Source organism: Megalops cyprinoides, chromosome 2 (assembly GCF_013368585.1).
Source record: "Megalops cyprinoides isolate fMegCyp1 chromosome 2, fMegCyp1.pri, whole genome shotgun sequence".
Classification (NCBI taxonomy): Eukaryota; Metazoa; Chordata; class Actinopteri; order Elopiformes; family Megalopidae; genus Megalops; species Megalops cyprinoides.
This window is the reverse complement of record NC_050584.1, coordinates 39330922-39356503: the sequence shown is the minus strand read 5'-3', so window position 1 is coordinate 39356503 and position 25582 is coordinate 39330922. Positions and strand designations below refer to the sequence as shown.

At 48.1% G+C, this 25582-nt stretch overlaps 1 protein-coding gene across 1 annotated transcript in view; it reads right to left on the bottom strand.

Moving 5' to 3' along the window:
* Window positions 1-3536: 3536 nt before the first annotated feature.
* The window catches only part of sema6bb (sema domain, transmembrane domain (TM), and cytoplasmic domain, (semaphorin) 6Bb), a 68404-nt gene continuing 46358 nt past the window's right edge, over window positions 3537-25582 (bottom strand). The window contains exons 7-17 of the mRNA XM_036521497.1: window positions 25438-25528; window positions 24999-25118; window positions 24480-24568; window positions 23540-23757; window positions 20317-20448; window positions 20052-20201; window positions 19508-19687; window positions 17972-18112; window positions 17134-17211; window positions 15512-15570; window positions 3537-5549 (exon numbers count right to left, since the gene is read on the bottom strand). Of these exons, the coding sequence (XP_036377390.1) occupies window positions 4636-5549; window positions 15512-15570; window positions 17134-17211; window positions 17972-18112; window positions 19508-19687; window positions 20052-20201; window positions 20317-20448; window positions 23540-23757; window positions 24480-24568; window positions 24999-25118; window positions 25438-25528 (2172 nt within the window). The 3' untranslated portion in view covers window positions 3537-4635. The remainder of the gene's footprint in view (window positions 5550-15511; window positions 15571-17133; window positions 17212-17971; window positions 18113-19507; window positions 19688-20051; window positions 20202-20316; window positions 20449-23539; window positions 23758-24479; window positions 24569-24998; window positions 25119-25437; window positions 25529-25582) is intronic.

Sequence of the window (25582 nt, the reverse complement as noted above, 5' to 3'; positions counted from 1 at the left end):
ACAGATTGCTACATTGGATGCATTTTCAAAAAAATCCGACTAAGCCCACACTGTGGCGCACACACTGCAGCCTGCCTGGCTATTTTCCAGAAATGGTTTCCCTTACCTTAAATGAATATTCCAGTTCCTGGAAAAAGAAATCATCAAATGTTTATGTCCATATTGGGAAGTTCACTCCAGTTCAATGTCATGTGTAATGTGTAGTACATGATGTGTGTTTGGAACTCAGTAAGTCCTGTATAATTTTGACAGGGAGGTGAATAAGGAAAACAGACACACTGGCAAGAAAGTCGATGTTTGGATGGTTTATTAGAATAAGAAAGGTGACAAGAGATGGAGCCTCCACACTGAGTGACTGACAAACCAGGCCGAGGACCATGTGTGTCCTGCAGAGATCACTGCGCAGGTGTGTGTATGTATGTGTGTGTGTGTGTGTGTGTGTGTGTGTGTGTGTGTTTGCGTGTGTGTGCGCACATGTACTGTCACTACTCTGTGATTTATTTTGAATGTGTACGTGTTCAGAAAAACTATTTATTGCGTACATGTTTTCGTCCTGTGTGTGTATGTGGTAGTGTAATGATTTAGGCTTACAGGCACACAAACACACATTCTTATGTACAAATACACACACTCTTACTTCTGTATGCACAGAGGCTGTGTCATGCAGCTTTCTCACTTAAATTACATTTAAGCATTGAAATTATGTACACTTAGGGACATTATTGTTGTCATTAAATGACAGTGGTCCTGGCCACACAGACAGCCTCTGGTGAAGCACGCAGAAGTGCAGGCGTTCGTCACGGCAGCAGGAGACTCAGCTCTTCATATAAGAGGTTTTCTTATCTAGAGGCAAGTCTGCAATTGTACTCTTCCTCCTTTCAGAAACAACAAAATGTCTGAAACTGTGCAGTCACCAAAAAGTATGTAAATACTGAGATCCCATTCACAGTATCATCAACAAAAAACACACATTAAAGACCAAATCAAATCAAATACAAAAAAAATCCCCAAAACAAAATATTACTACTTAAACAAACCTAAAAAATCTGACAAGAATAATCAGTGCTGGCTAAAATATTTTTTTCTACAACTTTACAAAATGCCAAAAATTCTTGTGCTTATCTTTAAAAGGAATAGTGATGAACACACTGTATCTGCAGTATGTGGTATTTTCAAATGTACAGTATATACTTCCTTTTTTTGGTTTCACGTTTCCTTTCTAAGATGTCCCATTATGGCAGTTTCTGGCTGGGGGCATAAAATCTCTAGACTAATGAAAAGAAATTAATTCAACACACAATGTCATTCGCTCAAGCACACTGTACATGATATTTATAAACATTAATTCCATTTGAATGGGGAGTCGCAAGATGTATGCCATGTATTGAAGTCAAATGAAAATAGTCCTGCTGAGAATAAAGGCCGAAAAAATAATTTACTGCCTCAGAAGGTTACAACACGTGATACGCAGTAAAACATTTAAAATCTCATTAAAAGATTACAGATTTTTGAAGCACTTCACAGCAAATTAGTACAGGTTTTTCCTTCACGCTTTCACATCAAGCTGCTGGAGCGATCGCCCTTTGACTCTCATTATAAACACAACAGTTTGGCATGCCTGCGTGGGGCTGAGAGATTTTTCCTTTTCGCGTAACGACGTTTGTGTGGACACACACGGTAATGAGGGAAAGTCGGATCCCACTGAATTGATTACGTCGCTTTGCGCGGCGGTTGCCACAGGCAGACGCGAGCAGAACCGCGCCGCCCGAGCCACAAGTCTCGCCCTCCCTCCCTCGGCTGCCCGGAGTTTATCTGCAGAGCGTAATGCAATTGCCTCCTGGGTTTGGCTGCGGCTCAGGCTCTGTGGAGCTGTGAACAACGTGGATGCGCAGCCCGCTCTCCCTGCGTCTCCTGTGATCTTCTCCAGGGCTCATCATGCCATTAGGAGCTGGGACGTACTTTGCCTAATCAAGCATGTTTTTTTGCGAAACGGTGTAACAGAGAGAGAGCATGGCTGGGTGAGCAGGCAGAAGAGCGCTAATTTCCACAGCACTTAAGGGATCACTAGTGGAGAGGGGAGGAGTGGGGGCTGTTGGCTCAAACCCCTGGATTGCTAACACACTTCTCAGGGTAATAATGGGGGGGTTGGGGCGTGAAGGCATACTACAACTGTGCCTGTAGTAGAGAACGTAAAAAGCACGCACTGTGCTAATGTAATGGGAGCACACTACTCACCCCTGATACCCCCTCCCCTCCCAGTATGGCATACACACACACACATACACACACACGCATACACTCACAGATGCACAAGGACACATGCACATATGAACATCTGGGCACACAAAGACACACAAGGACGCATGCATATATACACACATGTGCACACACACACACACATGTATACACACATGCTCTCACACACACACACATACTCGCAGAAATACACGCTCACGCACTGACACGCACACAACACACACTGGACTCAGCCATGCGATGGCACTTATAGCTCCTAGATTATGTGCTTACACTTCATTACTCTTTTGCCCTTCTACTTCAGTGGTTTAGCCCTTCACATTAAGACAAACAAAACTTCCAACCGACCCATTTCTCAATTAAAGCCACGCTCTCCTGCCCGGACACATCCCTGGAGGCTACGACGGCGATGCAGACGTGCTCCCACTGCACAGACCGCCTTTCGTTTTGGGGGCCCCGCATCTCTGGGCAGCTGTGCTGCGCCTCTGAGGGGGCCTGTTCCAATCCCCTGTGGCCGGCCGGAGCCAACTGGGCCACCCTCCCGTCCAGACTCATCTGCGGCGACACTCTGATCGCCCGGCGCAGCACGGCGTTTCGCAGGCCTCGGACGCACTAATGAAAAGAGCCCATGCTTTCTCATGCACACCAGCACGGAGGGGAAGATTGCAGTTAACACTGGTCTGTGACATTAAGGTGGGGGGAGCATCATAAATCACACAGATAATGGCTGTCGCACATTAAATGAGGAGAGGTGAATTGCACAGCCTTCTTTCCAGTCCCGTTTGACCCTGAATCGAGCAGCGTCTTGTGACCCGCGAGTCATAAAACGAAATGAGCAGAAACACAATTTCTGGATCATGAGAAGTGAGATGCAGAGAGAGAACAACACGCAAGCCGACAAACTGAACATACGCAGTCTCTTTTTTTTTTGTATGTGTGTGTGCTTCCGAGCTTTCAGAGCCACGCTCGGGAAGTGTCCACGGGTTTTCTGTTTCACATCCCAGCTGCCCCTTACCCAACACCCCACCCCCTTTAGTCCAAATCTCCTGGTGGGACAAAAGCGGCTGGGTTATCTGGCTGCTTTTCCCCGCTGGTTTTTGGCTGGTGTTCGCGAACACCCCTGGCTGTTTGTTTTACAGGCACCTTCTCTCCCGCCTCAGAACATGGGGCGACTTCACGTCACTGGGGGCAGCCGGACTCATGCTCAACAGCCACAGCCTTGAGTCAGTGGCAGTCACGTCTCCAGTAATGTCTGCATGTACAGCACAGAGAGGGGGGAGGGGGCGCGGGGGGGGGAGTGGGCAGAGTCAGTGAGGGGGAGAAAAGTCCTGACCAGTGTCCTTGGCCATTCCCTGCTCACTGTCTCCCTCCCGTCGTCTGTCGCAAGGGTTCAGTGTTGACTGCGAGATGAAAATGAAAAGCAAGGCGCTCCTAATTGCCCCTCGGCGTTGTTCTGCTTTGTCACACTGCTCTGTTCCCCTGTCCCATGTCCCTCGTCCCCCTTTCCCGACATTGATTTGAGGGTGTGGACAGGGGGGGGGATGGGTGCTGCTGACCAGTCTGCAGAACGATGCTGCTACTGGTCTGCTGTCTCATCCAAGTGTCTGCTGGAAGTCACCAAGTCATATAAAAGTACATAGAGCTCAGGAGACAAGCCACAGAATATTGTATTGTTCTCATTTTTTTTAGATTGCCTTCAAACACATAAGGACATTTTGCTGGCACTGAGGTTTTCCCCTAAGAAACTCCAGTGTTTGTGAATTACTGTATAAATCTAAGTTCACATTGAGACAGGGTATCAGGCATACTGTTCCTGTTCGCCTGTAGTCAGGAGAATCCATGCCCTCTGGCATTTCTAACATCTACGAAACACAAGCTGAATGTTTAAGCCTGCTTGTTAATCTGGGAGATGGCACGTGACGGTCTGCCGACTGCAGGCAGGGAAGCAAAGCAGAAACTAATTTCACATCCACAGAATGGTTTGCGGAGCACACGATAGCAGTGGGGTCGTTGCGCAACTGGAACTGGGTGGTACCGTGAATGGACAGCGAAGTGCCTCTCCAGCTTCGCACGCGTCGTCCTTTTCCTGCCTCCTTTGCCCGTCTTGCCGCACGTGGCCCAGAGTGGCGCATCTCTCAGAGCGAGGGATGGGGAGCCCAGCCCCGCAGAGTTCGGCCTACTCTCTGTCTCAAGCCTACAGGCCCCTTAGTCACAGTCGCTGGGAGATGTCAGAACATTGAATGACAGTGAGAGAGGACGGACAGGGCATATTTCAGGCGGGAGAGTGAGTCCGAGGGATGTTCCAGTTGCTGGGGAGATGGGTGTTGGGGTGGGAGGGGGTAGTTCTTTATGATCTTAACAGGGTCCCCTTTTTTTGGTTCACTGGCCAGTGGGCGTCCGCTCGCTCGCACCCTTGTTGAGGAGGTGGCTGAAGTCGGCCATGTCACCGAGCCCCCGGGGCGCGTGCAGGCTGGCCCGCATCAGGGCGGAGTGGGGGCGGGGGGCTGGGTAGTGGTGGCCGGAGGGCGCGGCGTTGTTGCTGTTGAAATTGAGGCCCTCGGGGGTCCAGCGCAGGGGCTCCCCGAAGTCCAGCTGAGTGTTGGGGGCCGAGACCACCCTCCGGCGGTCCGGAGAGTCCTGGGGCGTGGCGGGGTAGTTGTACTCACCCGCGGAGTTCCGCAGCACCGCGCCAGGGCGCCCGCCCTGCTCCCGATGGCCGGCCAGGGCCAGGTAGTGTTGCCGGTCGCCGGGCTGGGGGGGCTCGCACGTCTCCTCGTGCCGCCCCCCGCCTGCCTGCAGGAGCTTGGAGCTCAGGTAGATGACGGAGGAGTTGGCGGGGCACGGAGTGCCAGCGGAGTTCAGGAAGGTCTGGCTCTGGTCCCAGCCCGAGTCGGAGAGGCGCATGCCCGGCGGCGGCCTCTTCTGCTGCAGGGGGGTCTGCTCCGGAGTGGGCAGCAGGTCCAGGTCTCCAGGCTTGGCCCAGCCATTGGGCATCACGAACAGGGTCTCGGGCTGCGACCTGCGCCTCTCGCTGCCGCCGGGACGACTGACGCTCATCACCGATCCGCTCCCGCCCTGTCCCAGCATGCCTTGCTCCTTATCCCCCTTGCGGCGGCCGCTGGAGCCAGCCCCTCCGCTGCGGGCGTGGTGCCTGTGCTTGTGCCCCATGATCCAGCACACCGCCAGGCCTGACAGCACCGCCCCAGTGGCAAAAGCTGAGACCGCGGACACTACCAGCAGGTTGACTGAGACTAGACCATCCGGCTCTTCTATGAAACTCTCCTGCAGCAGACCTGAGGGATGACACACAAAGGGAGGTCACTGTACCGAGCACTCACTATTCAGCATCTCTCTTAAATTTGCTCTTTCAAAATATGTTTTGTTTCAGTGTAAAAAAAAGTGGATTAAGTTCCTTTCAAGGGGCACTGTAGTGAGGTAGGATATTGGTGTAAAGGTTAATTGTGTTCATTATCCAAAGTGGGTGGTGATTTCCTCCTTTAATTTTAATGGCCATAATAACTGTCTTCCTGATTGAGAATACCTCCCAAACTCAGACCACAACACTTTTCAGAGCATTAACTTTTCAGCTCAAAATGCCTGTTTTACAATTCATTGGAAATTAAAGCTGAATACGGCACTATTTATATGATTCTGAAGTAAAATATTAAAAATTTGATTCTTTTTTTTTCCTGAAAAATGCATTGGTGTGAATCCTCTGAAGTGCAGACTAAATGAATTATTAAAAATGAGCAAACAGGATACCACAAAACTGGTGCAATGGATCAATTAAGAAAATGTCAGGAGAAAAGAGTCTCTTTGTAGAGGCTGCACAAGGGACTAATATCAATGAAAACAAAGAGCTTACAGTGAGCCAGAAGCACACATCAAAAAAGATACAAGGAAGCCCAACAGGGAAATATCACAATAAGACCCAAACAAACACAATAAATGTTTCTTAAATTACTACAATAGCAAAGAAGTGGTAACACGTCTGAAGGAGGAAGGCAGAATAAATCTCGATTCAGAGGAAATGGATGAATGTCATTAACCGATATTTTCCAGCACTTTCTCACAGAGAATAAGGAAATAATATGCCTGAATGCAGGGAGCCGGGGTCCTAAAACAAATATGCTTTTATCTTCTGACAAATTCCTCTTAATGGAGATGAATGGGAACAATTAAGTGCAGGTAGAAAGAACTGGCTGATGCTTAATTAGAGGTTTTGAGCTATATGAAACAAGCTATTATTCTTTACATTGGGTCACAATGTGCCCACTATTCCCAAACCCTACTGCTTTTGGAAATGACCTGACTAAGGGAGCAACAGTGCATTGGGCTGATCAACTTGACACAGCCTGCCGATCAGCCACCCCTACCAAAAAATGGTGGATAATATGTGAGAGCAGTTGCGTGAGATACTTCATTTGCGGGGAAATGATGCACCAGCTGAGACAATGGGTTGCCAAAGAGCCAGCATGAACAGGAATATGAACTCAATCATTGATTTGATTTCTGTAGGCGTCAGTACATTGTACTGTGGTTTAGAGAGGGGCAACCCAACGCTGAGACGCTGAACAGTCACGGTGAGCTGGATCTCCCCTCAGATCTCTCTTTCCCTCCCTCTTTCACTGTTCCCGTCTGTTCCACCCCAGGCCAGTGGAGACAGGAGTTCTGAAGATCCACTGTATTAGCCAGATCTAATCAGAATGCCATTACAGCTCCGTCAGACACGCCACATGACTCATGCCCAGCTTCTCTCTGATGGATAATCGTCATCTACACTTTGAATTTGTAGACTGACTTCCACAGTTCAGATGTCCTCACGCTCTGTTTCATACCCAAGAAGACCTTTGACATTGTTACCATAGAAACAGAAGGACTACAATGGCTCTCCTCATTAAATGTATTGTCAAACACATGCAAGGGCCAGATGACAAAAAGGTAGTGCTGGTGTTGGTAAAATTCAAGCAGGACTCTTTATCTCTGTTTTAACTCTTTTCGTCATGAGACCTGTGTGTACCATTCAAACTACTATAAACATCGCCCTGCACCATTGTAGAGTTCCATATCTACAATCAGAAGCTGAATGATTTGAGGGTAATTTTCCTGCAAAATTTTCTGTCCTCATTTTCTGTCCCAGACTGGTACCAACCCCTGGATTTTGCAGTGCAGCAACAACCAGTGAAGACAACAGCTCACAGTTGTGATGTCTGTGTTTGTATAACCACCCAACAAATATCCAAATCATTTCATTTATTGTCAGTCAGTTTGGTGTTTTCTTGGCAATGCTGAATCACATGCTAGGCAAATAAACACAATGTAGCCATGGACATGCCACCAGCCTAAACAAAACTGAGACTCCCACTGTTCTAGTTTTGCTTTCTCTCCGACATCTATTTTAAAATGCTGTGACAAAAAATATGCTTTTGATTTCCTTCATTTTTTTTCTGATACTTCGTTCCACGGTGTACTCAAGGGCGACTCACTGCTGTGTAAACATCACTGTTGGATTGCTGCGACTCCTTGTTTATTTCTTGTGGCTAGGGCTCAGGACAAAATAGGATGATGTAATGAATAGGTTCACAGTTTGATGTCTCTCAATCCCCAGCTTTGATCGATTTGTAAACAGCAAATGGAACAGAGGAACAAGAATCCCATCTATGGTACGACATGTTTTTATTCCGCATAGCTGGTGGATTGGAATCTAGCATTTTCTTAGTGGCTTGCATTCTGTGGAGTACATTCCAGTGGCTTGCGTTTAGCGTTTCAGATCGAACTTGGTGAAAGGCATTAACCGGCCTGTTCTGGCCAGGAAAATGAAAAGGTTTTGATAAGCGGTTGCAATATTGCGGCGTGACAGCTGGCGAGGTGTGAATGGCAGGGCCGTCCGCATGATGAAAACGAACATTACAATAGCGAAACTCCCTGTGTCTGCGGGAGCTCTGTGCTCTTCCAATTCAGGCTGGCACTCTGCAGAAGATGACCCTCATGCAAAGAAAGGGCAGGAGCATTAGCAGGGCGTTAGCATTAGCATTAGCATCTTCATAGCATCTCTTGCTTTTGCTGCCATGGCTTAGAGGGACAATGCAAAACGGAGAGGGAACTGATCTGGGGTTTCCTGTCCCAGCGGAGCGGCGCAATCCCCACTCCTCCGCGCTTATTTGTTAAAGCTTAATGGAAGCTGCTTTGACTGTCAGGCTGATGGCAGTGAATATGTCTTTGGCTTGCGGCTCCAATTACAGGAGAATTACAGAGAAGGGCAGCAGTGGCTGGTGTTGGAGGTGGGGGAGAAGATGGAACAAGAACAGGGTCATTAGAATCAGCGATGGGGACATGAAGGTGGGAGGAATGTACAGTAGTTAGTGTCAGAGGTGTGGGGAGACGAATAGGAGGAGTGCGGAAGAGTTAGTGTTATAGGCTGTGGGAATTAAGCTCACACAAGGAGTGCACAAGAGCTAGTGTTATATGTGCAATAGAGGTGCTGGAGTAAGAAATATATAATTGGCTGTACGCTCGGAGCAACAGCCACACTCCTCCGTTTTCGATTTGCCGGCGCGTCTCCAGCTCCTCTTCTCTGTTCATTTGCCTTCATTTGGTGGCCCCCCTTCCCTTTGTTTCCCCTCTGTGCTCTGTCTCAGCAGCACCTCCGCCTCCATCGCTACCTCACTCTCCTGGGACGTCTTTCCATTTCCTCCATTCCCCATTACAGCACCGCTCCCTCATCCCGCTATTCCCTCCACAGACCGGGGCTCTCGACAGGCCCAATAATGAAAAGCCATTGTGTAGCAGCTCTTATTTAAGATTCTCTTCATTAAAACACTGGCAGTGTATAGATTTCCACTGCCCATGCTCACAAATTGGCAGTCTGTTTGGCAGTAAAAGTTATTGATTTTCAAATGTAATGTCAGTATAACAGAATGGGTCATAACTGGATACATACAGTTATCATCTGTGCTGATACGTTGATACACCATTGTGCTGTGAGTTGTAATGGTGATACCTGGCTTTTATTTTGCTGGCATGCCAATTACACAAAAAGAGGCAAGCCAGATGAGCATAGAGATATGTGTGTGTGTGTGTGTGTGTGTGTGTGTGTGTGCGCGTGTGTGTGTGTGTGTGTGTGTGTGTATGCATGCCCACCCATGCCTATATATCTGCACATTTGTTTGTGTATTTGTGTCCCTGTGTGCATGTCTTTTATGCATGTGTGTGAATGTGTATGTGTGTCCATGTATGTGTGTCTATATATACATGTCTGTGCGTGCGGGTGTGCACCCGTGTGTCTGTGAACGTTCCCTATGCTCATGGTTCAGTGAGTCTGCTCATTATCCCATCTCTCTCTCCCCTTCTCCCCGCCCCCCCTCTGTGCTCAGAACCTCTAGGCTCACTCTCTCTGATCACAGTGTCTCCCACTGCAGGGCTCCAACTCTCTGAGGAAGGCCTGACTGAGCTTGGCTCGGCGTTCAGCTCAAGAGCAGTCACCACCAGGGTACTGAGGCCAAGGCTGTATCAAAGAGCAGTGGGCCATTGCAAGGTCCAGAGCACTCCTCATCAATGCAACATTATAAGAGTGGTGCTATCTTGCACATGGGTGCTTGAGACATTGTTGTTGATGTGTTCATCGGACAGCACTTTCAAGGGACTGCAACCGGAGATAGCTCATTAGCAAAGCTACAGGACAGATTAAATCAAAACTCACCCACCAATCGATAAAATAGGAAAGACTTGCGCAAAGCAGTGTGTTTCACTGGAATGGGTCTCCTTCCCACATGTAAAAAGCTGCTTATGCTATTTGCAAACAGCAATTACAGCAGGTGGTACGCCAAGGCTTAATTTGCACAGGCTCAACTCTTCTAATGCATGAGGGAAAGAGCTGAGGTTCATTTGATTCCAGTGTATGCGCTTGCATACCCCTCTACATGCACCCCTCTCTACATGCACAGCGCTAAATGTGTTAGGAGCACTGTTTTTAATGTGGGGACTGTGCGTGCATTTACATTCAAATTACAGCATATTGTGTAATTATCCAACGTGTTACACACCAGATATTTTCTAATGTATATTAGAAATGTGTATTTTTAAAAGACCGTGTTCCCGATCACATGAACCTCTGCCTGCAGCCTTAACATGCATTAAAGTGTTAGCAGTATCAGTGGCATCAGATCTGCCTAATGGAACAGCTGAACTGGGGACACTTGGAAGCCGTGCAGAATAATTTCTCCAACAGCGTATACTGCAGTGCAAGGGAAACAAGCTTTTTCTCACTGTACCCCTCAGGTCACAATGGTGGCTTGAGCTGGGTGGTAAGTGATATCCCCAATTTAGGTGAGAAAGCCAAATACACCATGGAAACTAATAATAAATATTCAAGGGATATGTCACAGGCCATAAACTCAAAAATGTGGCCATGCTGTTAGTTTAATGATCCACTTGGGGTTCTGTCTGCTTGTTCCACAATCATGTAACCCCGCAATTTAGACTTAATCTTTCTCACATGCTGCGGACATAAATTCAAAGTGTCAGGGCAGCGCTCACCATAATATATTACATCCAGGAAAAAAATGCACTGTGTTTGTATTCAGTTAACACAACTACATAAATGCTTTTGATTGTTTTTCCATTAGAAATTTGTAGAGGCCCAAAACAAATGATTAAATCATTGACTCTCGGTCAGGACTGTAGCCCATCTGGTTCGACACCCAGTTGGGTGATTGAATCTGTTCCCTGCCCGTTCACTGATTTATGAGGCACATTTAATGAGAAGTCCCAAACACACCATTACAGCCCAGTGGCTCAGAATGGCTCACTCTGGCTATGGGGACATTCTGCACATTGCTGAATGCTCAGACAACCCTCAAAGCTTGAGTGGCAGACAGGACACCATCCCCTTACAGGTGGCATAAACACCCAGTTTATTAGGGCACAGAAACTCGTGGAGAGTGTTAGCTAGGAGGCCGCTGGAGGCCTAACTGAGATGGAGACTATCTCACAGTGTTGGACACGGAACTCCTCAGAGTAAAGAACAGAGTGAAAGCTGTTGTTTGGACATCAAGCTGCAAGTGCTTTCACACAACACATCGTCGCTCTCTGCAAACCCCCGGTGTCATCTGTTCGCTATTTTCCGCATTAGAGTCAGGGCTGCCCTCACTGTAAATACCTCCAGGGCAGCAGAGTGTCGATGGCTGGACTTTTTCTCGCTGTGTAAATCAACGCATTTAGAGTGACTCGGGGACTTTTATATCCTGTCAACAGGTGCGTTTCGCCGGAGAAGGCTGCCGTGTGTGGAGCGCCTGCAGACCGCAGCGCTCTTCACGACCATTGTGTCCCTCCGTAAATCTCCGACCTCCTCCAACTGATGAAAGCAAGCACATCCTCCCCCAAATGCAGCCCCCCGCCCCCATCAGGTGTCTGACACAAGATTCCATAAGGGACAGGCAGGGAGGACGGAGAGTATTGTGTTCCCTCCCCAGGGCGTTCCTGAGCAACTAATACGACGCCCCCGACCCCGGAGCGTCCCCAGTGTGGCTGCATCTGAGGGTCCGCCGATTTCAAAGGTGCGCTCCCCATGGCCCTCAAACGAGGCGGGTCACCGTCCCAGGGTCTCACTTCCCTCCCCTCTTGGAGATACCTACTCCTCTCTGTGTGCTGAATGTGTGGGTGGAATGCAGGCCAAGGCATGGCTGCAAGCCAGAGGTGACTCTCCCTTGCATGTGTGCGTGGTGACAGCAGGACTGAGTCCAGCTTCAAGGCCGCAAACCCTCTCTGAGGCAGCTGAGATGGTCTTGCAGAACCTCGACAGATGGCTGACCCTGTGCTTTCGTGAGTGCTTTCACGAGGCAGCCTTCTGCGGTCAGTGTCAAGAAACTCACACTTTTTCCCCATCGGGGTGTAGCTTTGCCTTTCTCTGAATAACATTCTCATTCTAAACATTTTGCGCCTGCCCCCGATGGTCCTGGGCTTTTCTTTTACTATTATTGAAACCTCTGGTGAGCACAAGCCAATTAAACTCATGCACTGCAGCCAATTTAGCAACATGTCTTCTCCCACTTCCTCGCGCTGGGGTCCTTGTACTACAGTTGTCACAGAGTAAACGCGACAATGCTCAAGCGAACGACTCTCTCCAGAGTTTTCTTGATGTGCTGTGGACCTCAATTAAACTGTGATTGCAACCCGCTGTTCTCCTAGTCAAAACACGGCCTCACTTCTGGAAATATTTTCACAGCCGCCATAATTGCTTCCATCTGTAGCAGCTCTGCAATAAGGTATACCACTACGCTCAAGTGCTTTCACAGCGGAGGCTATAGAATGTGCTGTGTGCACAGAGTTCACTATTGCTTCCGGCTCAGTCTGAGCAGTTTGGAATCACCTTTGATTCCCGGAAAATCGCTGTACTCAGCAAGGCGGTTTTGCGTTCCATTTGCTCAGAACAACGGCGACGTGTGACAGCATGAGCCGCCTTCTCCTGCAGTGACAGCATCCTCCCATTTGATGCCTGGTTTAGCTGAGTTGACTCTGCCGATGAGCTCTTTCTGCAAACAAACTCCCGCTGCGTCTCCCCATCTACATGGGCCTGCGAGCTCAGAGCATCTCTGTTTCATCACGGGCGGAACAATGTTTGCATCAGCTCTGGGAAGAAAGTTTTTGGTCTGCTTTCCACTTTCTTTGGAGAGGTACATTTTAATTGTGGGGCTGAGCTCATTAGTCAGTCAAAGGTTATGGCGACACCCTGAATGGAGAGTGTTTATGCCTGACCTACAGGACTTGTCTCTGACACCTCCCTGAGAGGTCATGTCATAGGGCAGCACCACAAACAGCTCGGGGCTGTAACTCGTAAGATAACTTACAGCATTGCCAACAGGCACTGACAGGACTATGAATTTCATTACTGCGTTTGTAACACTTACCTCTCCAACGTATTACCCTCTGCATATCGCTGTAACATATTGCAATTCATTGAAAGCATTTTCTCTATTAAACTACAGGCAAAGAAGTGAATCATCATTCCTCACATGCACTTTGTATTATGAGGCTGCTATAGCCACAGACATTCTGATTCACTAAATTATGGTCGTGTTGTGGCTTCAGTTAAGCTGCTTTTACCACAACCACAGGGCTGGCTGGGATACAAGAAGCGCACGAGAGGGGAATGTGAGACTTGAGCATGCAGGACCACACTAGGAGCCTGACACCGACACGATTCATCTCATTGAGCTGAGCTACACCACAGGTCATTTCAATTAGAGCATCCTATGTCTCCTTCTGCTTTGATCAAGTCAGATGCAAGGAGGGTGGCATCAAAAGCCCGGAATCTTAGGAGAATCTCGACGTTTGCCGCAGCGAGCGGATGCGGCCTCCAATTAAGCTGAACAAAACGGGGCCGACAGAGGCGCAGAGGCGTCCTGTCCAGACTGGGGTCAGGTGTTGGCGCGGGAGAGCCCCTGGAGCAGGGGGAGAGCCCCCCCCCCGTCACAGCCGAGAGACAGTCCGCCTTGCATACCCAACAGCGTTACTACCCGGTCACGGTTCAGGACATGGGAACAGCGACTGCTCCAAGACGGCGGTTACATCAGCGGCCCTTCTCGCTCCATTTGTCACGCCCCATCCCGGGCCTTGTGCTCGCCCCTGGTCGTCGCCGCCGCACAGATTTTAGCTCCCCCCCATATTTATCCCACTGCGTCTGAGCCCGGGCCCGGTGAAAATCGATTCCGCCTCGCTTTCTGCGAGCCACTTTTCTCTCGCTAAGGAGATGCAGTCATTCCTGCCGTCCATCCATCTCCTGCTCGGCTGATGACAGCTCAGCTCGGCAGCTGCAGCTGGGCGAGCTCTCCCTCCAAAGGCCCCGCGGCAGGACAGGAGAGCCGGGCTGAGCCCCTCGCTCCCATGCGCAGGAGATGAATACTGCCACGCTTGTATGGAGATGGATGAGTCTTCCCCTCGGCACTCTCACCTACCTGGAGCTGAGCAGACTCTGACCTGTTGCTTGAGCGGGAGCTGTGTTATACAGTGCCTGTGTGGGAATGTGGTCTCAGCAGCACTGAAACACAGCGCCATAATGCACAGATTATTACTGCAACACCTTGCTCTCAAAGCCTGACTGCAGCGCTGCCTCGTTATGTGCAAAGGCTAATCTGATCCTTCTGTAAACACAGATTGCATGCACCAGTGCAGTATATATGAAGTATCGACCCAGCCAAGAATTAATCTTCAGCATCCACCCAACAATGGTAAGGAATCAAGATCAAAAGATTCATAAATGATATTGGCAAAGTTTGCTGAAGGAAATTATTTTAACGGAGACGGGGATGGGGAGATGGATCTGAGGAATGGCACACAATGGACACACAGTGGACTGAGGTTACAAATACCTGCTGTCATGTTTGATCTCATTCATCCAGTCATAACTTGCATTTGTGATAAATTCCCTTTAGTTAGTCTAGGTTATGGTCCAACACACATTTGTGGAATAATGTTCTCTATACATAATGTAATATAGCTTTATATAAACTGTGGCCATTGGACCTGCTCCCCCTAGAACACCCAAATTCTGCTCACAATAAAGTTTTTCTGCATTTGAATGAACTGTTTATGGGGGTGAGAGAAATACTTACTGAGGTTAAGTTCAATGAAAAGATAAACCAGATATTTATTAGATGATTGCCAAATACAACGACTGTATGCAGTTTACAAAAAAAAAAACAAGAAAAAGAAATAACATTGGCAGTCCCAGCTGATACGCAAGTGAAATGTTTGTTGCAGAAGGTTTTACAGCATATTCGGTCACAGAACTGAGCTAAATGTGGGTTTCACTCAGCCTTTGAAATGAAGCACCATTATATTCCTTGCTATTGCTAAGGAGAGGAATATGAATTAATGACACTGGTGAACTAATCCAGGCCTGAAGAATGAGTCTGAAACTGCAGCCAGAGATGTGACCTCATTTCGCCAGCTCTTTTTGAGAAGTACTGAAATACAGAACAGTCCCCGAGAGCATGAATGCGATTGTCCAGCAATTATCTATGAAGTGTGCTCTGCATGGGGTTGTTTTTTTCTCCACAAAATCAATATTGGATGCATGGCATTGCAAAGTAAAATCAATACTATGGGAACACTGCATGATAGTGGGACCATGCAACTGGTCGGGTGAGTATGTATGTCAGTGCACAGATCATTATAGATCGCTGACAAGTTATGCATGATGTCTGATATCTTAGTTGACGCATTGTGTTTATTTGTCACGAGGAGGACTTTCTCTTACCATCACAGTCTCCCAAGTGAGAAGTGTTGCCGTGCTCCACGTCCTGCTCAAACGGCAGCCTGTAACACCAGAGAGGAGCGGTCAGAAACGCACAGTCCCAAACGCACAGCAACAACGGTGTACTCTCATCCACAAAGACAACACAAAAGTCACGTTGCACCACTAAGACACGGTGCGGAGGGAAGACAGAGCTTTCTGTAGTGAGGAGTATACCCACAGGCCGTATACGTCTGGTCTTATGAGAACTCCACTAAATTCATTAGATTAATTTGAAAGAATTTAGGAAGTCAAAGAGTCATTAAATATGGATTATGAAGCTACAAAATGGAAATGGAGTGATAAATTTGAGTTTGTTCAAGAATGCGTGTGAGTCCAGGAGGGTTTTTTTTTTTTTTTGGTAGATCATTCGACAGCTTTTACAGTATGCTACTGGCAATTCTTATTAATGCCTTATATTAACTGAATATATGTAGAGGAGGAAAGGTTGCATTAGCATGTGTCTGCAATAGCTCTTTTTCCTGTGATGTAATCACTCCAGGCACCAGGCTGCACAGAGGTGCATGGTGGGCTGGTTCTCCAGCTTTACTGTTACTAGTAAAGTTGGCTGAGTGAAGTTTCAGTTCACTATAAGAAAATGGTTTCATCCTGATGTAATAGAATGTAACAGAATGTAAAATAGAGTATTCATTTATTGTCTCTACTCCTCTGAAGGCCTTCAGTCTTCTGAAGGACTGAAATTTGAGCCTGTGTTACATTAAGAACAATGAGTACAACACTGAAAATATATCACAGAGAAATAACGACCATCTCTATAATTTTTTGGTTTGGAGACTGGTCATTTATTTCCCAGCACTCTCTATTGTGTATGATACTTTTTATGGTGTATTATTCTGAGTTGTTGGACTTTTCAGCTTCATGAATACAATTTATCCAGAAACGGCTCTCCTCTGTGCAGCTCGATACTGAATTGATCTGGAGGTTGACCATGCTGGCTAAATCAAATGAACACCAACATCAGAGCTCTAATCATATAACTGTGAGGATGCAAGGTGGTCTTTTAGGAAGGTTTGGTTGTCTGACCTGCTAGCTCCATAACTGTGCTCATCCACATAATTTAATCTGCAGTTTCTCCACAAAGAGATCAGCTTTCATTAGGGGATATATTGTCTAAACACTGAGGTGAACTGCCAGTGGAGTGGGCGCGCACACACACACACACACACACACACGCACACACACACACACACACACACACACACAGATACAAACAAGCACATGCACAAACACAAATGCACTTCCATTAACTCTCACAAAAAGGCACCAATCACAGTATAGCGTGTGGTATCATAGTTGTAGGGCTAGACTCTGGACCTGCCTAGAGGCTGTGCATTTGAATCCCAACTAGAATACTACAACTGTACCCCTACTTCCTGCCTAATATCCGCTTGTATTCAAGACCTGATGTTATCTCTTTAGGACATTCATTTCAGACAATAAGAATTCAAACTATTTTTACATTAATAAACATATTCAAAGTATTAGTAGGATAGCATTCACTGCATTATGGCAGACACAAATCCCCCCGCTAAACCAGAGAAATGCCTGTCACCAGTCTGTCTCACCTTGTCCCAGGTCTGAGGAAGGAACAGGTACTGCCTCGAGTCCAGCCACAGTAGGGATCCCGTGAGGCAATGCAGTTCCTAGAGACACTCACATTCAGCATGGATTGACAGATAGACATTGCAGATGTGCCCTGTATGTAGAATGTTACACATTTGTACAGGGTGGCAGTGTGGTGTGGTAGTAATGAGCAGGGCTCGTAACCAAAACGTTGCTGATACGATTCCCCACTGGGGACTGCCATTGCATTGGGCAAGGTACTTAACCCACAATTGTACCAGTAAATATGCAGCTGTATAAATGGACAAAACTATAACCTATGTAAGCTGCTCTGGATAAGAGCATCTGCTAAATGACAGTAATGTATTTCTGGTAATGCAATGGTTTGCCTGGTTCAGTGACTGCATTACAGCCGTTACATGTGCCAAGCATAAGCCCCTGAAGGTCTGAAGTACAGAGGCTCAGGGAGGGCTGATGGGACATGCAGAGACATCTGGAGAACAGGGTGAGGTGTGGGGCTTGGTCCGTGTAGAGGAAAGGGTGCAGAGGCGTTATTCAGAGAAGAGTAATGGGTGTGGGTAGGTTTAAGGACCAGTGTAAAGGTGTTTTGGAGGGCAGAGTGAAGGGTGTGAATGGAGTTTGCGGAGTAATGAGAAAAGTGTGCGGGTAATTCGAGGAGCAAATTAAAGGGCGTTGCGCTCTTTTTGGCACGGAAGGTGGCAAAGTGAAGGGTGCAGGACACGTTTTGCGGGAGCAGTGCAGGGTGGCGGAGCGCGCAGAGAGAGCGGCGGTTGGGCGCGGAGAAGCCGGGCGTGCAGCACGTGCGGGGGGGGGACTCACTTCATGCAGCGGGAGAACAGCTGGCAGCGAGCCACAGGAACGCGCACCACACAGGACGGGAAGGCCAGCAGCAGAGAGTGGCTGGGGCGGTCCAGGGTCAGGGACAGCAGCTGTCGCGCCTGGGGGGAGTCCTCCCCACACCTGCACAAGCAAAGCACAGGACCAGACACATGAGTGCACAAACCCCTACTGACCGCTCACACTCATGCCCATTTATGGTACATTTTAAAGAGCAATCATGTTTATTCATGATCTAGCCTTCAGTGGAAGGGTGCTATTAACACTAACAGTAGAGAAAAAGAGGCCTCTGAAAAGATTCAAAATGCATTACAAGTAAATGTTAGTTTTTTTTTCTTTCAGGTGCACACAGCACTGTTGACTGAAGTATGTTGAGCATTGAGAAACATTGCCTTGCTACACTGCATTAACTTTAATTGGCTTTTAGCGCTAACATATCATTCATAAATCTGCCTCACAGTTTGAGTTTATATAATGGTTGCTAAAGTACACAGAAATATAAATTGCTTACAATAATAACAATACTGAGTTCACATTCTACTGGGAACTCATCATTCACTAACTGGGAGTGGGAGAAGTGAGTCATCCTGAAGAACTAATGACAGGTATGGTGTAGTACAGTCCCTGAGACAAACCAAGAGATAAGGCGAGAGAGGGAGAGAGAGTAAATGAAAGAGAGAGAGACACAGAGAGAGGGGCGGAGGGAGGTAGAGTCAAGAGAAGGAGAAGCAGAGGGAGTAAGTGAATAGAAGAGGAGATCAGATTCATCCACAGACCTCCATACAAAGAAGCTACAGACATGACTAGTCACATCAGTGAAGCTCAGATGTGACTGAGAGCCATTGACATCCCTTTGTTACAAGGTTATTTTCTACTTTATCACAGAGGGGTCCCAATTAAAATCTCCTGTGCCTCACATTCCAGGTGACCCTACTTCTGATGCTTAGTTTATCTCACTAGAGAAAATAACAAGAAATGCCAAAGGTTAAACAAGGGTAGGCTCTTGGAGCCTAATCGGATTTCTGCTCACTGATTGGCTGGATCCCTGCAGAGTGGCTAACTGCCAAACCTCAGAGCTCCCCTACCAGGGAGAGAGCAAAAATGCCTGTGGACCTCAATATTGTTTATTTAAGGAATCGTTTCTTGGATCTCCATCACTCTTTTTATCTTTTTGATAAAAAAGGGAATGCTAGCATTGTTCCACTTCAAAATAAACCATCTTAACATCTAACCTTTAAACATTTCCAAACTTCCAATAAAGCAGAAGTGGGAGAGGGTTTCATATTTCCTTCCTTTAATGCTGAGGAGTTCTGGGAAAGCATTCCACATGGCAGCCATGGTTTACAAACTCTTGTTTACAAGCTGGAGTTTGAAAACTGCCGTCAGTGAAAGATAACGATCAATTAATACCCCATCTGTTTCAAGCACCTCAAGCGCTGCCATCGCAACCTCCCCCGTGGTGCCCAATGTGCTACAGTGTGCATTTGACACATCCTCTCAATTAAGAGCAACACTCACTTGTCAGGGTTGTACCCTTCCAGTTCCTCCAGGAAGACGTTGCTGTTGGACACAGTGTTGTCCCTGTTGGGCATGATGAGGAATTTCAGGATGGTCCCTCTACTGGATCCCAGAAACAGAACGGTGCGATTCCTGTAGGGCCCTGCCTCCGTGTCCACCACCATCTTATTCAGCTGGTACCTGACAGACAGACAGAAAGCCATAGATTCCAAGCACAAAGACACTACCTCTTCTGCCCATACACACAGTCACATTCACTCCCCACTCAGACACGAATGAAACAAAGTCACGTTGTCCCCCTCACTGCAAACAGCTGTTTTTCAGCTCCTTTCTGCCATACTGAGTATTCAGTACCAGAGGTCAGGTGCTTTCAATTAGAGGTGTTTGTTGTCACGAGAACCTTTGTGCGAGATGCTGTTATTGGTGCTTGCATGAAAGCGCTAACCTTCCAAGCTGTTCACCTCAGCAAAGGTTCACAGTGAATGGATGGCTAGGGGAAAAAACTCTACCAATAAGCACACCGTGGGTGAGATGAAAGCCTTACCTGACCATGGTTCGGACTATCCAGGGCCTCTGTCCCAACGAGGGCACAGCTTCGTCCATCAGGGGGTGTGTCTTCACAAAGTTCAGCATCTCGTCAGGGAACGCGTTGGAGGAGTTGAACCTGGAGCCCTGGACAGCACAGCCCCCTGGCCTGGGCACAGCAGGGAGATTGATGCAGAGATGGACTCATGAAGGTAACATCACGATGAGTCAGGCTATCTGTCCACCAGTGTGACAGAGGTCCTGCACCACTGGGCCACCTTTACCTGGGTTTTGGGATGAGCTCGTCTGGAACGGGGGTCCAGATGGATTCGGGGGACTTCTGCTCCTTGAATCGCCCCTCAAAGACTCTGGCCAGCTGCTGCATGTCGAAGGCACACACGGCTGAACCAGGGATACTGTAAGAGAGATGGAAAAAGTCAGGGACCTGGGAAACAATTCCACCATTTACACAGTCTTAATACGAAGCAGAAATACTAGAATTTGCCTTTTGACTTTTGCAGTGAGACTGAATGGGAAACTGGCTCATAAATTCCGTGAGGATGTTTTTCTTGTATCAGTCCATTGCGCAATGCAGCAGACTTCAGCAGCTATTCCAACAATATTCACTGACACTGAATAATAGTAATCTGAAATAAAGCACAGGATATGCTCCAGCAAACTGTACCTAACCTCTGAGAGGACCTTGAGCGTAACCCAAGTTATGGAAATGTGGAAAAAATATACTTTTATCCATTGGCACATTGGCACATTATTCTGAGTAATATCTGCCTAATCTTTGGATCCTGTACAATTCACTGACCAGGGTTCAGAATACTGTAACTCAGCCCAATGGGTAGGGTGGCCTTGTCAGAACATCAAGGGTCAAGAAAGAGTAACCTGCTTTGTTTCTCTGACAAGTCCCCTTCTCTTGGTACTCTCTTCCGTGTCTGATATAATGATGCTACTTCGAGTGACTAAAGGTTTCTCCTCTGCAGTATGCGGAGAAAATGACAATGAATGTCAAAGGATGACTCAGTGCCTCCTTACTGCCACCCACTCTCTCCAGCACTGAAACACATCCTAAGTGAGACATGGCAGCATGTTCAGGAACTGAGACCAACACAGAGGTGAACTGTCAGATGACTGGAAAACACTGGTACAAGTAGAAATAAGCCACCCCCCCCCTCCCCGAGGTGATATGTGATTGGATCAAGGCACTCCACTCATCTAAAGTCTGTGAGACAGGCCTTTGGGGTCACATGATCATACAAGGTTCTACTGAGCCTGTCCCTCCTCTAGTATCTTCAGGCTGCATGGAGTTTCTGTAATACAAGGTTCTGACCCATCTGCCAATGCTGTCACGCTCCTCTCATCCAGGGCACTCATTATGGCCTGCACCAGGCCTTTAACAAGGCTCAGCCATCCTGGCGGAGTTTCGAGCATAGCTGCAGGTGGCCCAAGATGCATTAGCGGGTCACATCTGGTACCAGTAGTCTGAGTCTCATTATGCCATCTCTCAGCTGTCTGGTCGATCATACTCAGCCCTGAGTCAGGGCACAGGGACGCTGGGCTCAGGGCAGCTACGTCTGTCCCGCTGGTGGCACTCCGCTTGAGCTCAGATCCTGCAGGCTTTGTAGGCTGAGCTCCTCCTGCCTGCCGCTAGACCGAGGGGCCTGCTGTGTGCTCTCAAGGTGGGGGCTCAGGCTGTACTGTCAGACTTCATCCACTCACTTCAGCCATCAAAGTGACAGATCTCTATGGCTGGGGTCTGGTGACAGTTGATGGCGGGGGGGGTTGTTTCCCTGCCTCAGGAGGCAGTGCAGTCTGGTGATTGCTTGCTGTGGCTCCTCCACCCCCCTCCCTGTTCTCTCTCCATCGGGCCTCAGCTGTGGCAGGGTCTGGTGTTTCTCGCCCCTCGCTAGCATGGAAGCCCGGGAGGCCAGGGCCAGCTGTGGTGATTGTGAATCTGCTCCAGTCACCTGGTGATGCACCGTGACCTCCACAGGCTCTCCCTCAGGGTCCCCAAGCTGCCCTTGCCCTCCACGTTCCTGCTCTACCCTCCGCTTCCACACACGGCTCTTTCAAAGGCCTCCATTGGCCTGCCTCCCCACTCTGAGGAGCACTGATTTCCCTCACCTGTAGCTGTGATCGTTCACGCGAATTAAGGGCTCCTGCCTTCTCTCTAAATTGCTCAAGTTTTCTGACACCAGTGCTTTGTGTTGAAGGGACTCAGGCACTGAAATGAAATCAAAGGCGCTTTCATTGCTACAGATGCAAAGGGCCAGGAGCAATAATGGTTGAAACGGTAAAAAAAAAACAAGAACAAAAGATCATTTTGCACGGGCCAGCTCATGACCACAAGAACAGAGAGACAGCTGTTCTGTGAACTGTGGTTTTATAAGGCCATAAACATGTTAGGTGGTCATATGCACAGGAAGAAGAATTGCTGTAAAGTTGAGCGGGCAGATCAGATGAAAGCCACGACTAAACTGGAATGGAACAAACAGGAGAGATCAGAGTGATAGATTGGGACGCCCGCGACCTGACCCCTATTCTGACGAACATACTGGCACAATTATACGCGCCGCGGTGAAAGGGCCACTTCACCCCCTCAGAGTGCCCTCCACGCGCAACAGCGGAGGCAATTTGTCTGACGAGCGCTTAAAACAGCAGACCACACGGCAGCCCCCGGGTTTACTGTCTGCCACAGTCTCACAGTCCGTTTATTACGGCAGAGCGGTGGTGTTGCTGGCGGAGCTGGGCAGCTGGGCTGACACCCTGGTCGCTCTGTTATCAGGAAGCCATTCCGCGCCTATGTAAAACATCCGTTTCTCCGCGAGCACCCCATCTCCCTGCCCTTGAGGCTCAGGCGCGCAGATAAGATGCAGCTGGCGACACGGCGTTAACTCTTGCGGTAGCTGCAGATGTTGCCCATTATTGACTTCCCCATCCTCGAGCGAGTCCGTCTCCCTCGCTCTCCCGCTCCCTCGACAGCACCCATTATGTGCGGAAGATGTTATTAGAGCTGGCATTTACAGGGCTTTGCCCTCTCCCGACATAAATCCCGTTCCCTCATCTGCATGGCAGACCTACCGCCTCTCCATTAGAATGCTGTCTGCATTCGGCACACGCGCCTCTCCCATGTCAGCCCCCCACCCCCTTCAGGTCTGGTGCTGAGAGGAGCTCTTCTCTGTTCTCTCTCCTCCTGCCCGTTCTTCCTTCCTTTCTTTCTCTCAGCTCTCTCTTTTTACTGTGGCCTCCCTATTTTGCCACCTCTCCCCAATCCTTCAACATACCCTTCTGCATCCCCATCCCCCTTACTATTCCTGCCATTTTTCTTGACTTCTCCCTCTCTTCTCTCTCTAGCCTCTTTCCCTCTCTCTGAGAGCCTGTCCTGCTCTCCCAATAACTTCCCAGCTTCCCAGCTGTATTTAATTTCAAACGATCCATTTTCAATTTAATCCTTCTCCCCATTTACCCTCCTCTGCCCCCCCCCCCCCCCGGTACCTGTTGGCCGGTGTTGAGAACACTCCCAGGATGATGTCTCGGCCGTGCATCCTGAGGATGGGGCTAGTGGAGTGCAGCAGGTTGAAGTAGAAGTGAGAGTCCCCCGGAACAGAGCAGTTCAGCCGTGCCTTCAGGAAGGAGGTCCACTGCTTCTCCAGGACCCGTTGGGAGCCGCCCAGGTCCCGCTTACACACGCGGGCCACCCGTGACACCATCACCTAAGCGCACACACACCCACGCAGGCACTCAGAGCACACGCTGAGCTACGCACGGGCACGCGCACTAACTTTGCCTCGGGTGGGGTTCTTGCACTGCTTAAAATGTGCATGCACTGTCATAATAACAAATGTACATGCTCATATTTACTGATGCGAAAATGCAAAACCTTTTAGTCTGTGGAGATTACTGCAAATGGTACATTCGCCCTCAGCTATGTCAAGGATGCATATATTAGTGATGAGTATAGTTTTATAACAAATCCTTATTGCAGCATTGAAAACTGTTACCGTTAATTCATGAAAATGCCAGTGCATTTCAAAATTGGATTTTTCAACGACGATTTCACATGACGATGATGGAGGAAGTATTCATCTACCCAGGGTTGATGCACAAACAAATTATACTTTCCAAAAATTTAATTTTCTAATTTACCAGATAACAAAGGCTCTTGTGTCTAATTGCCATATATTTGTTTGCAGAGATATATTCTCTCCTGATATTAGTGATGTAATTTGACCTCTTAAAAACTTCATTGTGTCTAATTTCACTTATTTCCCTTAGTTATTAAATTATACCACCAATATGCAGCACAAACACACACAGAAAGGTCATCGGAGCTGCCGCACAAACGGTTAGTATTGACATTTAAATAATGGCAGCATGTTGCTACATCTCATTTTATAAGAACTAGGTCTGAGGCCTCCAGGCACTCTGGCAGTACCTTCTCCAGGTAGTTGAACTCCATGGCCATCTCCCTGAAGAAGAAGTATATGTGAGGCCCCCACTCCACGGCACTGACGAAATAGGGCTCTGAAAGACGAGGGGGTCGTGTCATTATCACAGATGCAGACAGAGTGCAGAGACACAGACCACAACACAGACAGCAGCACATACACAGACACAGACAGAGGAACGAACACGGACAAAGATACAAACAGAGACATAGACCGAGACACAGACAGCAATGCAAACACAGCCAGGTGGGCATATATACACAGACGAAGGCACAAACACCGATCCTGCACTAAAGCTGAAACAGACAAAAACAAACACAGGGATACAGGAAACGGTTTCCATCATTGGCTCTCCTAGCTAAGCTGGAAAAGCAGAAACTCACACAGATATTGATTCTGATACCTACAGTAACTCTAACTACAGAAGCAACAGCAGCATAACACGACTGCAGGCATTATCGCATCTGATGCTATGTGTCATATTTCGTGTCACATAGATTGTTCACCTCTGAACCACTTGGAGTCGTGCTTGACGGTGCGAAGGGCAGGACTGTCCCCCAAGCTGCGATAGATGACTGCATCGATGGCCAGGAAGTCTGTCACCGTGGCTGTGAACAGGTTCCCCTCTAGGATGAGGACACAGTGACCTCAGCTCATTGAGGACGGGAACAAGGCATAACCCATCCCACCAACATCTGTGTTAAGAATTCACTCAAAAAGCAACCTCTGCACTCACAGTAAGTGTCGCCATTAAGCGGTCGTTATTCACATTTACAGACAAGGAAAATCCAAGTGTACCACTTAGAATGATTTAATATGTGGTTTCCTGCAGGAATAAGTAACTGTGGAGATATTACATCACCCAAAGGGATGTGCCACTGTGTTGAGTTGATGTACTGCAGATTATAGCCCATAGACAGGCCTAAAAGCACAGGCCTCGCCTACCTGCAAACAGGGCCACGTTGGCGTGCTTGGGATCATAAGGGCACCGAGCCATTCCATTGACCGTCTCTCCCACCATCTCAAGAGTGTCTCCCTGTTACATACACACATCACTGAGACCCCTCATTCTAAAGTACACATAGACACA